The sequence below is a fragment of the Lycium ferocissimum genome, chromosome 2 (genome assembly GCF_029784015.1).
Source record: "Lycium ferocissimum isolate CSIRO_LF1 chromosome 2, AGI_CSIRO_Lferr_CH_V1, whole genome shotgun sequence".
In the NCBI taxonomy this organism is placed as follows: Eukaryota; Viridiplantae; Streptophyta; class Magnoliopsida; order Solanales; family Solanaceae; genus Lycium; species Lycium ferocissimum.
The window spans coordinates 62896691-62910655 of record NC_081343.1 but is presented as its reverse complement, the minus strand read 5'-3'; the positions used below and the strand labels follow the sequence as shown (position 1 = coordinate 62910655).

Here is a 13965-nt window from a genome sequence, read left to right as displayed (position 1 = left end):
ATGTTTGTATCAACTAGCTGTCTCAGTTGCTACATAAGAATTCTTGAAGGAATTGTAATGATGTCTTTTTTGTTAGTGGATTAGTAATGGGTAAAAAAATTCTTAAACACCCTTTGGAGGATAGATTTGATTCTTGCAAAAGTTTTTACGGACGATCTCTTTTTGGTATGAGTTTGTGTTGTTGTAATATTATTTTAAGTAGCTCCTAATAATTTTCAGATCGTTTGAGTATTTGTGGATATTTGTATTTGAGGTGTTAATCAAGTTGAATATATAGATGCATATGTTTTAATATACAGCTATTGTGATGAAATTCTTGAAAAATATTTTGAGTGTGGCAAATTAAGTCATGATCATACACCTCGATGTGAAGAAGATTCAAAGAATGATAATCCTGTTAAACAAAAAATAAATGCGATTGAGCGGATGATAATTGTTGTGATCATTTCTAAAGTGAATCTTGTGGCTAATTGGGAGAACGGGTGTTGGATGACTTTGGTGCTACTAAGCATATTTGTGCGAATAAAGTAAATTTTGTGTTTACACCCAAATTGAAGAAGAAGAAGAAGAATGATTTATTTATGTTGGTGATTCAAGAACTACTCAAGTTCTTGAAAGAGAAAGTTTTCTAAACTCGTATTTGGAAAGGAAAAAAAATGGAGTGAAGGTTATTTGATTATGATAAAGCTGTGTCAACCAAAATTATATTTTTATGAGCAATATTGTAATCATAGTTTCTTTGTGCTTACTATTTTTAAAATAAATGACGCTTTCTTAAATAATTTGTTAATGATGACATAGTGTAAGTATAATTATTTGGGTGAATTTATATTATTAAATTGTTATTTATAAGATGAAATGTCTTATGAGAAATTAGTAAATACTTCATATGAGTTATGAAAATATTATTTCCCTATCTTAAATTTTTTGAAAATGTGGGGCTTGTGGTGTCTTATTAGAGTTATGTCGAGAGAATTATTTTTAACTGTGATAATATTTCACTTGTTCTTGTTAGTCAAAAATGATTTTGAAAATGAGGATTTGAGGAGAGGAAAAAAAAAAAGGATAGAAAAATAGTTTGATGCAGATTTTTATACTTATCTTGTTGATAATGGTCCTAAAATATATTATGATGCAATTTCTTCTCTAGGTGCATTATTTTTATTTGAAAAAAAAAAACTAAGAAAAATTGTTATAGTGAATTGATATTTGTTGTACTAGAGAGGTATAATGATGTTAAAGTGGATCTCAAAATTCATTAGTGGTTATGTGTTTAACCTTTGTGGGGGTGTAATCATATAAAAATCAGCCAAGTAGACCATAATGAAAATTGAGTTTGTGATTTGTAGTTGGCTAGTAATGAGGCTAAGATACTTCTTAGTGAGTATTGAGGTTGGGATAAAACCAACGTTATTGTGGTAGCCAAGCAGCATTAGCTGTAGTGAAAAAATAAATTTTTCAATGGCAATAAAACAGATCTGGTTGAGACATAAAGTGATAAAACAACGCTATTGTGAGACGCAATTATTTCCATGAATTATGTGATGTATGAGGTGAATTTGGTCGATTCACAAGACTAAAAGAAACATCGAGGAGAATGAGACTTTTGTCATTTGAGAAGATTAACAATGATGGTAACCCAACCTATGTGATTGGAAATCCCATGAATTAGGTTCATATGGGTGCTAACAAGTCATTAGTTGATCAAAGTGCACTATTAAATCATGTCTCTCCTATGTGTGTGAATTTAGTGCAATACTGTAAGCAATCTGAGGTTGAGCTATAAACTCTTAATCCGCTATCATATCCTTTATAGGTGGTATATTGCTCTGCAGAATACACTTGATGGGTGGACCTATATGAGTGTGGAGTGGTGCTGCTTTTATGAAATTGTGACGGATTTCTAGAGCACTCATGAATATCAGGACACGCGCATGGCCTCTTAGCTCAAAACCGCAATAACGACAAAGATTATGCGAGTATAATGTGATAGTCAGGAGTTCTAAACTTCACCAATTATTCTGTAAGTTTAATCTTATTTTATTTAGATCTGGTTTATAGTCTATGAGACACCAGATTCGGATTGTACTCTTATGTGAAGACCCAGCAAAATTCTTATTTTTTTCTATTACTTAATATTCTTTTTGAGATATGTGGGGGATTGATGTAAAATAATTTTATATCTCGAAAAATATATTATTTACTATTTACTATCCATGGTTAATAACCATTATTACAATATTAAAATGGAACCTTTATTAGCCATAATTATGAATATAATTATTCTTGAATTCTATCCTAACGTTGCAATGGTAACAGACCCTTATGAATTGCCATTATTGGCTTTTACTATACTTTATTATATTCAGAATATTGATTGTATTGTAGAAAACGTATTTGACCATTTGAATGGCCTTCAGTCATCTTTATTCTATTCATAATATCAGGTCTCTTATTTTAAACTATACGTACTTAAAGTTATTTTCTTTATTATGATGGAAATATGCAAAATATATTTTTCCTTATAGATTATAGTGTTAAGTTAATGTTTTAATTAATTTTGAAACATTTCATGCGTGAAATAAATGAATGTGTTAAGATTTTTCATTTAGTATTTTAGTTTTAGGTTTGTTACATAAAGAGCTTGTATTTTAAGAAAAATTCATGAACCTATTTTAAATACTATTTAATGAAAACTTTTATGTTATGTAATTTTTATCCTATAAATAGTGTTTCATTCTTTTGGAAAAGGTAAGCACTTGAAGAAAACAATTTCCCCTTAATTTAGAGAGACATCAAAAGGTGAAATCACCAATTCAAGAATAGAAGAGCAACTTTCTGAATGCTTTTAAAAATTTCTTCTCCGTTTTGCTGCAAAATTTGTGAAACGCCTTAACGTATTATTTATTTTTGATAATCATTCTTGTTCTAACATATAGTGTGTTGCGTTTTCTACTTTGTGAAATATTTGTTAGATTTTGATTCTTAGTTTTATACTAAAAGAGCTTGTTGAATCCTGGGGACACCCATATCGGGTGAAATATCCTCTTAATTGACCCAAATAATTTCCAAAATTTGTGATTAAGTATTATATTTTTTGATAAAATTCGTGATCAAGTATTTTCCGTTAAATTTCCAACGGACTTCCTCTCCACCCAAATGCCCCACCTTCCCCCCCCCCGCCCCGCCCCTTTCGTCGCTGCTGTACATATTGCATATCCTTTTCCTAAACATCAAATCATGATGTATCAATCACGTAATAGAACTTATTTCGTACATATTTATTAAAAATTAATAGATGTGGTCCACGAAAAGCTATTTGAAATTGTGTAACACTAATTATTTGTGGTCCTATTAGTACCGGTGGCGGAGCCACACTATGCCGAGGGTGTTCATCCGAATCCTCTCGACGAAAAAAAAATTTATTATGTATATATAGTAGATGTTGAACCCCCTTAGTCTTCTTCGTATGTTTACTTTTTTATATTTTAAATTTTCTCTATGAAAATCCTGGCTCCGCCACTGATTAGTACCATCCCATCCAAATAAAAGAGAGAGTGTGAAAATGAAAGATTGTGGTCCGTCATATTGAACAGCTAAATATGAATATATAATGTTACATTAATGTAATATTAATCTATAAGGAAACACATATGGTAGGAGAACATGCATAGGGTAAATATTAATGTATTTTCTCACAGAATATAAATAAAAGATATATAAGGAAAAACGTAAAAAATAATGTTAATGCAAATGATTTTCACTCCCAACTTTACTTTAAAATCAAACTTCACCCTCAACTATGAAAAATAGACATTCTTCCTCCCCCCCCCCCCCTCCCCCGCCCTTTATTCGAGGCAATGTCTATTTTACCTTTGGCATTTTCAATCCTCCACCTATGTAATACCTTTTTATATTATATAAAATTTATTTATTTTAACCCAGGTATTTATACATTTTTATTTAAATTCATATTATAAGTAGAATGATCCATTTATGAATTTATCACAAAATCAAATATTATTTTTTATGATTGATATTTTAATATTACATGCATTAAGTGTGTATATACACACACACACACACAACACAAATTGCCGTTTATTTTTACATATATATATGTGTGTGTGTGTATGTATAGTTAAGTTTCACTTCTCTCTTATTCTCTATTGTCAATATATAAACGAGTTTTGATTGTCATTAAGAGAATATTTTAAATTATGAATTAAAATTCATTTGTGATATAAATAGATAATCTCTTAGGAATTTGTTATAGAGTATACCTCTATTTTTATTAATTATTTTATATTACCTTCATTGAAATATATTTATAAAATTATTATTACATGTTATTTTTACTTGTATAAATAGATATCAGAGTTTTGATTATTAGTAAAAGAAAATTCTTATTCTTCTCATTTATTTCATTATAGGACGACATTAAGTTATATACTCAACTAGTGTTTCTCACTTTTCTTTTTCCGTCTCGAAAATATATATATTTTTTTTTATAGAAAATTTGTACATAGATTAAAGAGATAAAGAAGTCATGATTTTAAAGAAGTAAAAGAAAAAAAGAAAAGTTGATAATGTAAGGGTAAAATAGAAATTTTAAAAAGTCAATTAGGATAAAGGAGGGAGAGTGACTATTGTTCAAAGTTGAGGGGGAAGTTTGATTTTTAAAGCAAAGTTGGGGAGTGAAAATGATTTTCACCCTAATGCAAATTGTGCAATAAGGAAATCTTGAAATATTCATTCAAAGTCGCATAGTCCGATCAATAATTCAATTGTTTATCACGCCAATCAACAAACGTACGATCGATTAAGACCCAATTGCCAAGCTAATCAAAGGATCTTTGTCTTACGTTTGCTATGGTGTTGAAATCTTTTATGCGAATCTCCACAAACTACAAATTTTCATAATAAGGTACTTCTATCATGTTTCACGTGAGCAACAATATCTGAAAGCATACCCTCATGATAATAGCTGGCATGCGTTCTTACAATTAAATTAGACGATGAAATCAATTTAATATGTTGATCTTGATAGGCGATAGCCAAGTAATAAAGTTTGTGATTATATATGTATTGGTATGTCTGGTGGTGTGAAAAGGATGAAATAACAACGAGATGATCTTGTATATCCATTTTACCAAATATAATTAGGAGTAAAAATTCTTATAATAATCAATATAGGAACTCATTAATATTTCTATGTAGTACTGAAATATCCATCAAATCTACAGTATTTTGTTTATGGTTGCATATCTTTTACAGGGTAAGAAGAGGTCCATTACAGTAGCCATTAAAGGAATCAAATTCGAACTCGTGAGACTGCCCGTTTGAATTGTAACACATTTTAATTAATTACTCTTTTTCGTTCTAATTTATGTGAAGGTGTTTGACTCGATACGAAGTTTAAGAATGAAAGAAAGGCTTTTCAAACTTGTGGTTCAAAATAAGTCGTAGATATTTATATGGTTATAAATCATCTACTAGGGTAAAATGTGAAGTTTTAAAGTTAAATTGTTATTGTACTAAATATAGAAAAATATCATTTTCTGTGGACTAGCTAACAAGAAATGAATATCACATAAATTGGGTCGGAAGGGACTATTAAGTAATTAATCCTCTCGAGGCCATCAAAGTTAGCGCCAACTGACCATACAACAAAATTTCACGGCATATAACTTTTATTTGAAGTAATTGATGATTGCCTATTTGCCTTCTTACGTAAACACCAAGTTGATTCACGAGCATAGTGATTAGTTTAATTATTATGATGAGAAAGGGAATCTATTTCCCATCCTATGAAGTTCACAAAAAGACATTTTTATAGTGAACCTAATTAGATTGACTAGTTTTTTTTCCCAATGAACTTCTGTGGTCCATCTCCTATAAATGTAGCATGATTCTCTAGCTTTGGAAATTATCCCAGTCTTCGACTCACAAATTAAAGGCTCAAATATCCTCCACACAAAACTAAAAAATAGCAAGTATGGATAACCAGAAAATTCACATGAATGGAGGTGATGGCCCTAAGAGCTATGCTAAAAATTCTGAATTCCAGGTGATCTAATTATCTTGTATGTTAAATCGAGGATTAGGTTCGCTATGATGTATTAACAAAGTAGGATTATATTGATAGTATAAATGCACAGTTGATGCATCTAAATAAGTCCCCATGTGGTGATAACTCACCAGTAGAGGCGGTGCTAAAACAGTTCTTAGGGGTTCAATTGAATCCATTCAAATCATGAATATGTATGCACAAAAAATTTGAATGGTATATAATTCATCGTATATAATTATTCTGAACGTAACGACTATGGATTTTGAATTCGAACAATTTTTTTTTGCAGAAACAACTAGTTGGACATTCGAAGAAATTAATCGATGAGTTGATTGACCAGCAGCTTGATGTGGGAATAAACCCTCATTTTGATCCTTGTAACCCATTTCGTATTGCAGATTTTGGGTGCTCTATCGGACGAAACACCTATCTTGCAGCTCAAAATATAATTGAAGCAGTGGAACAAAAGTATAAGCCTAATGAAGAAGACCAAGAGAACCCTCAATTAGTACCAGAATTCCTTGTGTTCTTTAATGATCTAGTCCAAAACGATTTCAACACTCTTTTCAATTACATAGATAGCAACAAACCAAACTACTTCATTGCAGGAGTCCCAGGTACTTATAGTATTTAGGTTTTTTTATTCATTTATATGTAGAATAAAAGTCAAACCCCTGTAGGATTGTCAAACGTAATTATGTACGCAAGGCAACGTAAATGGAGTATAAAACGGTAGATAGTCTAGTTCGGTCGATAAAAAGTTAACATACAAACTAGAAAACATGTCATTACTAGAAAACAAATAGCCTTTAGTGAGGAAAAATACGATAACTAAAAGCCCTAGTCAGATTGCTATTAGTCAAATCAGATTGAAAGAAAATTAACCATCACCGGTAGTTAAAAGCACCGTTATTAAACGTATACGATTTGATTTCAATTCAGTCGTTAAAAAACTTTTAAGATTTCCAAATTGAAATGCTAACACACCCATGTTGGGTGTTAGTTCATGATACCACATTGTGGTCGTTAAAAAACTTTAAGTGACAGTAAGAAATTCGATCATTATACCTATCGAAGATTCCATCGTTGATTGTCATTAATGACGACAAAAAGTTAGTCATTATAAGTGCTGTTAGAGAATTTTCCTTTCACTAATTTTTATATGTTACTTTTAGCATAGTTTAAGTCACATAGAGTGTCAGTGTAAGAACTTTTTACACCATCATATGTTTTATTTCAAGATTACAAATTTCACATTTTAAGAAGGCTTATATGTAAATGCATGTTATCCGTGTGATCTGACAACGTAAAAATTCTTTACACAAACGGCACATATAATTTAAGCTCCTTTCAACAGCAAATATTTTTAACGCGAAATTTCCTAACCTATCATGTATAGGTTCTTTCCATGGACGAGTATTTCCAAAGGCCTTCCTACACTTTGCCCACAGCTCTACGGCACTACTATATCTGTCAAGGATTCCCGAAAAAGTCATGGATAGAAAGTCAGCAGCATGGAACAAGGGAAGAATTCATTACAGTTGCAGTGGGGCAGCAAAAGAAGTAGAGGCAGCATATTCAAATCAGTTCAGAAAAGATATAGAATCCTTTTTGGACGCAAGGGCTGAAGAGCTGGTTCCTGGAGGATTAATGGTGATCATAACTCTTGGTCTTCTTGAGGGAGTGCTTCCTTCTGAGTGTGCCATGGGGGTCGCTTTCAGCATTCTTGGATCTTGCCTACATGATATGGCCAGCATGGTAATTATATAACCACCTAATTAATTAATTAAGATATCCTCCTCCGAACCCCACAGAGAAAATGAAAGAAAGATAGTTTAAGAGACAAATGATCGATCAAACTACTTGCTACGGTATAAAATAAATATTTAAGAGCTTATTTGAAGAGTTTAAGTTTTAGGTATATGTGGTGTAAAAAGTACTACATAATAAAGTCATTATAAGGTAATTCGATCTAGGTAAATCTTTATAATAAATATTTGTTGATAATATGTTAAAATGGTAACTAATTTGATATCACAAAGTTAAAATCTACAAAATATTGTAAAACATTTACACTGCCATGTAACATAATCTTCTTTGCACCCAAGGGTGTAGTCTAAGTTGCCAATGAAGTAGGATGAAACAATCAGGGGTTCAAATACTAACCGAGAGAAAAAAAAAAAAGTTAGGTGATTTTGTTCATTTACTTAAGCCTTGATCAAGCTTTCCTATCTTTCCTATTTCCCCAACCACGTAGACTGCTGTATTTCTGCATCATTTTCCTATCTTTTCTTTTTATTTAATGCAAATCCTTTTCTTGAATTTCAGACCACGCTATCCTTCTTTTATGTCAAGCTTCTATCAGTATGCTTTTGAATTGCAGAATTACTCCACACGGGGAGGGTAACAAATAATTGATGGAATAGTTGAGGTGTGCATAAGTTAATCCAGTGTACCACCATTATCTGAAAAAAAAAAAAAAAAAATAAGAGAGAGAACAGGAAACTTAAGATCCTTATTTGACATAACTACAGAGTTCAATTCGAAGTTCATGTCTCTCGATTGTTCTTGCAAATTCAATCCATGGAACTTGAACTAATCGAAAGCTGAAATGATGGAACTTCCATTGCAGGGCACTGTATCTGAAGAAAAGTTGGACTCTTTCAACCTTCCATACTATTACACATCTCAAATGGAATTGGAAACACTGATAAAGGCACATGGATGCTTTGACATCGCAAGGTTTGAGAAGCTGCCTTCTCCACTGAGGCAAGTTGTACATGATGTCCAAACTGTAGTCTTATCTATACGAGTAGTGACAGAGGCACTATTTGAGCAACACTTCGGGAAAGACATTACTGAGGAATTGTTTCGACGTTGCGCTGAGAAGTTTGAATCACATCCAGTTATATACGATGATAAATATCGAACAGAGGCCAGCTACTTTGTGTTTCTCAAGCGTAAAACCAAAACATCCAAATCAGGAACCTAGGTTATATATATATATATATATATATATATATATATATATATATATAAAAATAAACATGTCCTCAACACTTTGTTATTGTGCACCTGTTTGCAAAGGCGAATCCAAGACATAGAGTCGGGGCGTTCAGAAAGCGTGTGATCGTGTTGTATTTGTGCATTTTAATTTTTTTCTGCATATGGCATAAATAGTTCGAGGGGAGAACAGTGAGCTCAGTTAAACATATGATCATATTGGATTTTACTGAGGCTTTGTGTGTGTGTGTGTGTGTGTGTATAATAATATATATATATATATATATATATATATATATATATATATATATAAAGAAAAAAAAAAAAAAAAAAAAAGAAGAAGCTCAGTTAAACTGACAGAATCTGCCTTTGCTCGTCTGTCTAATGAAGGAAGATAATCCCCTCTAGAGTTGAAATTTTATATGGTAATTCCAACTTTTCTGGAAATAAAAACAGAACACTAAACTGCTGCAAGAGGATGTTCATGACCAAACTGAGCAAGTAATGTTTGGAGAAACTGTGATATAAGGACATGGAAACCAGATATTGACTTGACTTCCACCAAAGCAAAACCAAAGATCCGTTAATAAAATGACGATTAAGTAAATTTCCTACAAATTTTGGGCGCAACCCTAAACAGATAGATAAAGGAGGATTGAGATATCCTCGTTCGTCCCAAAAAAATTACTAGAGGTTCTAGACTTTGTATATAAATCATAGATGTATCAAGTTCATTATTTGGCAGGCAGAAAAGGTCAAAACACATTGATCCATAGTATTGAAGAGCATCATGGAAAAGAAGCAATGAGCTTCTAACATCCTGTAACTCATTTCAAATCAACTTAGCTAGAAAACTACGAGAAGAAGAGAATTAAACCAATGCTTAGTGTAGACTAAATTATAAGAACTAAAAAGCCGTTTGAGCATCTCCAGTCTCTCTACCATTTAATGAGCTATCTATCCAAATAGGAAAAACAAAACAAAAAGAGAAACAAGAAACTGCAGCTAAATAATCAACTAGCTGACTCCTTTGCTATCTTCTCAGCCTTAGCAATGACTTCTTCTATACCCCCAACCATGTAAAACGATTGCTCTGATAGGTCATCATATTTCCCATCCAGGACACCCTGCTCAGAATGAAAATCCAAATGAAAATGTAGTTTAAAGTTATATACAGAATGAATTTCTGCTCAATGAAGACAATAGCAGATGATGGTTAAATTTCAGCAGAAGAATGAAGTGGATACACATGTTTGTTCCTACAATGATACATCATGAGAGCGGTGAATCAGTAAGAAAGTAGCTCTTCGTTACCTGAAAACTTTGGATGCTCTCTTTCAACTCCACATACTTTCCAGGGGCACCAGTAAATACTTCTGCAACGTGGAAAGGCTGGCTCAAGAACCTTTGAATTTTACGTGCACGAGCAACAGTTAATTTGTCATCTTCACTCAGTTCATCCATTCCCAGAATGGCAATAATATCCTGGAGATTCTTGTAGTTCTGGAGAACCTTTTGTACACCTCGTGCAGTGTTGTAATGATCTTCACCTAGGATATGAGGAGAGAGCATACGGGACGTAGAATCTAAAGGATCCACCGCAGGATAAATACCAAGCTCAGAAATCTGCATAGGGAGAAAAGGAATGTTGTAAATAAAAATAGGGTGAAAGTGTTTTTCTGAAACATAATTGCCAATATAAGAAAATAACCTGCCGAGACAACACAGTTGTAGCATCAAGGTGAGCAAAGGTGGTAGCAGGGGCTGGATCAGTCAAATCATCAGCAGGCACATAGATAGCTTGGACTGATGTGATAGAACCCTTCTTGGTCGTAGTAATCCTCTCTTGAAGCCCTCCAAGATCTGTAGCCAAAGTTGGCTGGTAACCGACGGCAGAGGGAATACGACCGAGCAGAGCAGACACCTCAGAGTTGGCCTAGAACAGTCACAGCGAAAGAGGGAAAGAATGAGAAATCATTTTACCAAAGTTTAAGCAATTAAAAAAGAAAAATATAATTAAGGAATGTGAAAAGATAGCTCACTTGAGTGAAGCGAAAAATATTGTCAATGAAAAGGAGCACATCTTGTCCTTCAGCATCTCGGAAGTGTTCGGCAACTGTCAGCCCAGTGAGCCCAACACGAGCACGAGCACCAGGAGGTTCATTCATCTGACCATATACCAACGCACATTTGCTTTCACCCTGAGAATAAATGTACATAGAAAATCAGCCAATTGCAAGAAATGTCTGGCACTATGTATAGAAAAGCAAATGTTATCTATAGAGACCTGCTTGTCACCAAGCTTAATAACACCACTCTCAATCATTTCTCTGTACAAATCGTTACCCTCCCGAGTACGTTCACCAACACCAGCAAACACTGAGAAACCACCTGAGGACGAGAAGCAAACATAAAACCAAAATTAAAAAAGAGACTACATGAAGATTCTTTTTTTACTCCTAGTGACACTAGTAACAAACCATGAGCCTTCGCAACATTGTTAATAAGCTCCATAATAAGCACTGTCTTTCCAACACCTGCACCACCAAAAAGTCCAATCTTTCCACCTCTTTGATACGGAGCTAGTAGATCCACCACCTGTCATCAAAAGCAGCTAAATCATACTACCAGAGACAGTAGACAACAACATGATTTATGCATTCAACAGCAAATGATTTGTATATCGTCTTCCAAAAGAATTTCCACATGAAAACATATACTTAGTAAATTGCACAGGCTAATCATATATTTGCTATTCCTGTTTTGCTTCCACCAAAAGTATAGAGATACGACAGATGACTTGAAACTGTAAGATTGCGATGTGTTGAGCTCCTAATATACAAATAAGAATCACATGCCTTGATTCCAGTCACAAGGATCTGTTGCTCAGTTGCTTGCTCAACAAAAGATGGAGCTTCGCGGTGAATTGGGAGAAAATGTTCCGTTTCTGTAGATCCACAGCATCTCAATCAAGCAAGCATTAAAAAGAAAAGGCTCATCAAATCAAGATGAAAAATGAAATAGGAAAAAGCAAAGCTACATATCACATATTTTTAGTGCCATTAACAGCAAAACAAATGATTTTAGCTAATGGGCAGGTTCTTACTTATATCACCCCTTTCATCAATGGGCTCTCCAATGACATTCATAATACGACCAAGTGTATCCCTGCCAACAGGCACCTGCCATTGCAAAACCAAGATTAGAAGGATTACAAGCGCACCAAACTAGCAAACATACTCTTCAGAGAAAAAGACCCTATATGATCCTGAAATAAAATAAATACGGGGATAAAAATCCTTTTTAAAGACACATACAGACCGATAAGTATCACAAAAGACCACAGTTTTATGGTCAACTAATTGAGAGACAATATATAGTAACCTAAGTGACTAATGGTATGATAAGTGTAACATTTTTCCCAATGTTTAGAGTATTTCGAAAAATCCACACAAATCGATACCCAAATCACATCTATCCGACACGGGTACTTCAAGGAAGATTCCCATTTTGGCCATAGATTTTGGAAACTCTTTTTCAAAAAAATTGAAAACATTGTTTGTCCATGGAATTTGATCAACTTTTAAAAAAAATTGAAACTGGTTTGGACCAATTTTTGGGTGAAACTTTTCTTCCACTCACAAAACTTCAAATTTTTTCCTAGCTTGTAAATTAAATTCATAGAAAATAATAAGCGAGATAATGAAATTACTGTGATAGGTGATCCAGTATTGAGGACTCTTTGACCACGCACAAGCCCTTCGGTACCATCCATAGCAATAGTCCTAACCATATTTTCTCCCAAATGTTGAGCTACCTCAAGTACCAGTCTAATATCATTATCCAACACCTCTAACGCCGTCAAAATAGGCGGCAACCCTTCATCAAACCGAACATCCACAACAGCACCGATCACCTGACATACATTCCCAATTGCACCGGCGCCAGTGTACTGATCGGTGACCTTACCGCCGGTATCCTTAACCGTCGGAGGAACATATTTTTTCTGAGGTGGCGCTGCCGCCTTCGCCGCCGCAGCGGTGGCGTAGTTTACGGCGCGGTGAAGAAGGTGGCCGACAGGGGAAGGGCGGTGAATAGGGCTTAATTTTGAGGAGGAGTGACGTAAGGATGAGCGGAGCATGGAGGAGAGGAACCTTCTAGAAGCCATTAGTGTGATCAGAGTGACAAACTAGGTGCAGGTGATATTACATTTGTATGTGTGAGCGAAGTGAATAAAAGAGAGTGATCAGTTTGAAGAGGAACGGTTTATTCTGCTGAGACCTCGTTCAAACAATGTTGGAGCACCACGTGTTCGTATCATTGGCTGTTTATTCGCCGCTGTTTTTGTTCTTTTCAGTTTAGCCGCGAGAAAATGACCCGCTTGATCGCTTGAATTTGAGATGTAAGTTTAAAATGGTTCCGTAAGTATACACATAACTATTTTGATCCTTTAAGTTTGCCAAAAGTTAATATTTTTAATCACCGGCACGGCCAAATAGTTATTATAGTTTATGTTGTTACGTTGATGGAAACAACGGAAAAAGAGATTTAACCAGAAATACCAAGACAACCCCTTCAAATCCTAAAATAGCATAAATTATACCTCAAAAAAATTACACCAAACTCTAAAAATAAATTGAAAATAGCAAAAGATACAAAAACTTGTGCTTCTAAATGTAAGTTCCTGTTATTTTCTTTCTTTTTCATAGTTCAGGTCAAATCTAACCGATAGAGACTAGTAAATAGTTTAAAAAAATTAAATATTAATTTTGCCAAACTAAAAGGATCAAAATTGTTTAGTGCACACTTAAGAAACTATTTTGAACATACCCTCAAACATAAGGGACTATTTTGTCATTTTCTCGTTTAGTTGCACATTTTATCGTTGT

General features: G+C 33.7%; 2 protein-coding genes across 2 annotated transcripts; one reads left to right on the top strand and one right to left on the bottom strand.

The window, feature by feature from the left end:
- Nucleotides 1–5897: 5897 nt before the first annotated feature.
- Nucleotides 5898–9065, top strand: LOC132046684 (loganic acid O-methyltransferase-like). Its single transcript, XM_059437395.1, has 4 exons — nt 5898–6070; nt 6363–6690; nt 7473–7831; nt 8706–9065. Exons 1-4 carry the CDS (start codon nt 5999–6001, stop codon nt 9063–9065), a joined length of 1119 nt encoding a protein of 372 aa, XP_059293378.1. The 5' UTR covers nt 5898–5998.
- A 295-nt stretch (nt 9066–9360) lies between these two features.
- LOC132046683 (ATP synthase subunit beta, mitochondrial) lies at nt 9361–13495 on the bottom strand. Its single transcript, XM_059437394.1, has 9 exons — nt 12789–13495; nt 12183–12258; nt 11935–12023; nt 11557–11674; nt 11364–11467; nt 11119–11277; nt 10788–11012; nt 10391–10702; nt 9361–10203 (listed from the first exon to the last, which is right to left on the bottom strand). The coding sequence occupies exons 1-9, from the start codon at nt 13242–13244 to the stop codon at nt 10090–10092; spliced, it is 1653 nt and encodes a 550-aa protein (XP_059293377.1). The 5' UTR covers nt 13245–13495; the 3' UTR covers nt 9361–10089.
- Between the last annotated feature and the right edge of the window lie 470 nt (nt 13496–13965).

Excerpts from the sequence above, each read along its gene's own strand:
- LOC132046684 (XM_059437395.1), top strand. The coding sequence starts at position 5,999 with ATGGATAACCAGAAAATTCACATGAATGGAGGTGATGGCCCTAAGAGC. Across the intron at positions 6,071-6,362 it reads CTAAAAATTCTGAATTCCAG|AAACAACTAGTTGGACATTC; the intron begins GTGATCTAATTA and ends TTTTTTTTGCAG. Across the intron at positions 7,832-8,705 it reads TACATGATATGGCCAGCATG|GGCACTGTATCTGAAGAAAA; the intron begins GTAATTATATAA and ends CTTCCATTGCAG.
- LOC132046683 (XM_059437394.1), bottom strand. The coding sequence starts at position 13,244 with ATGGCTTCTAGAAGGTTCCTCTCCTCCATGCTCCGCTCATCCTTACGT. Across the intron at positions 11,278-11,363 it reads TTAAGCTTGGTGACAAGCAG|GGTGAAAGCAAATGTGCGTT; the intron begins GTCTCTATAGAT and ends ATTTATTCTCAG. Across the intron at positions 10,204-10,390 it reads AGAGCATCCAAAGTTTTCAG|GGTGTCCTGGATGGGAAATA; the intron begins GTAACGAAGAGC and ends CATTCTGAGCAG.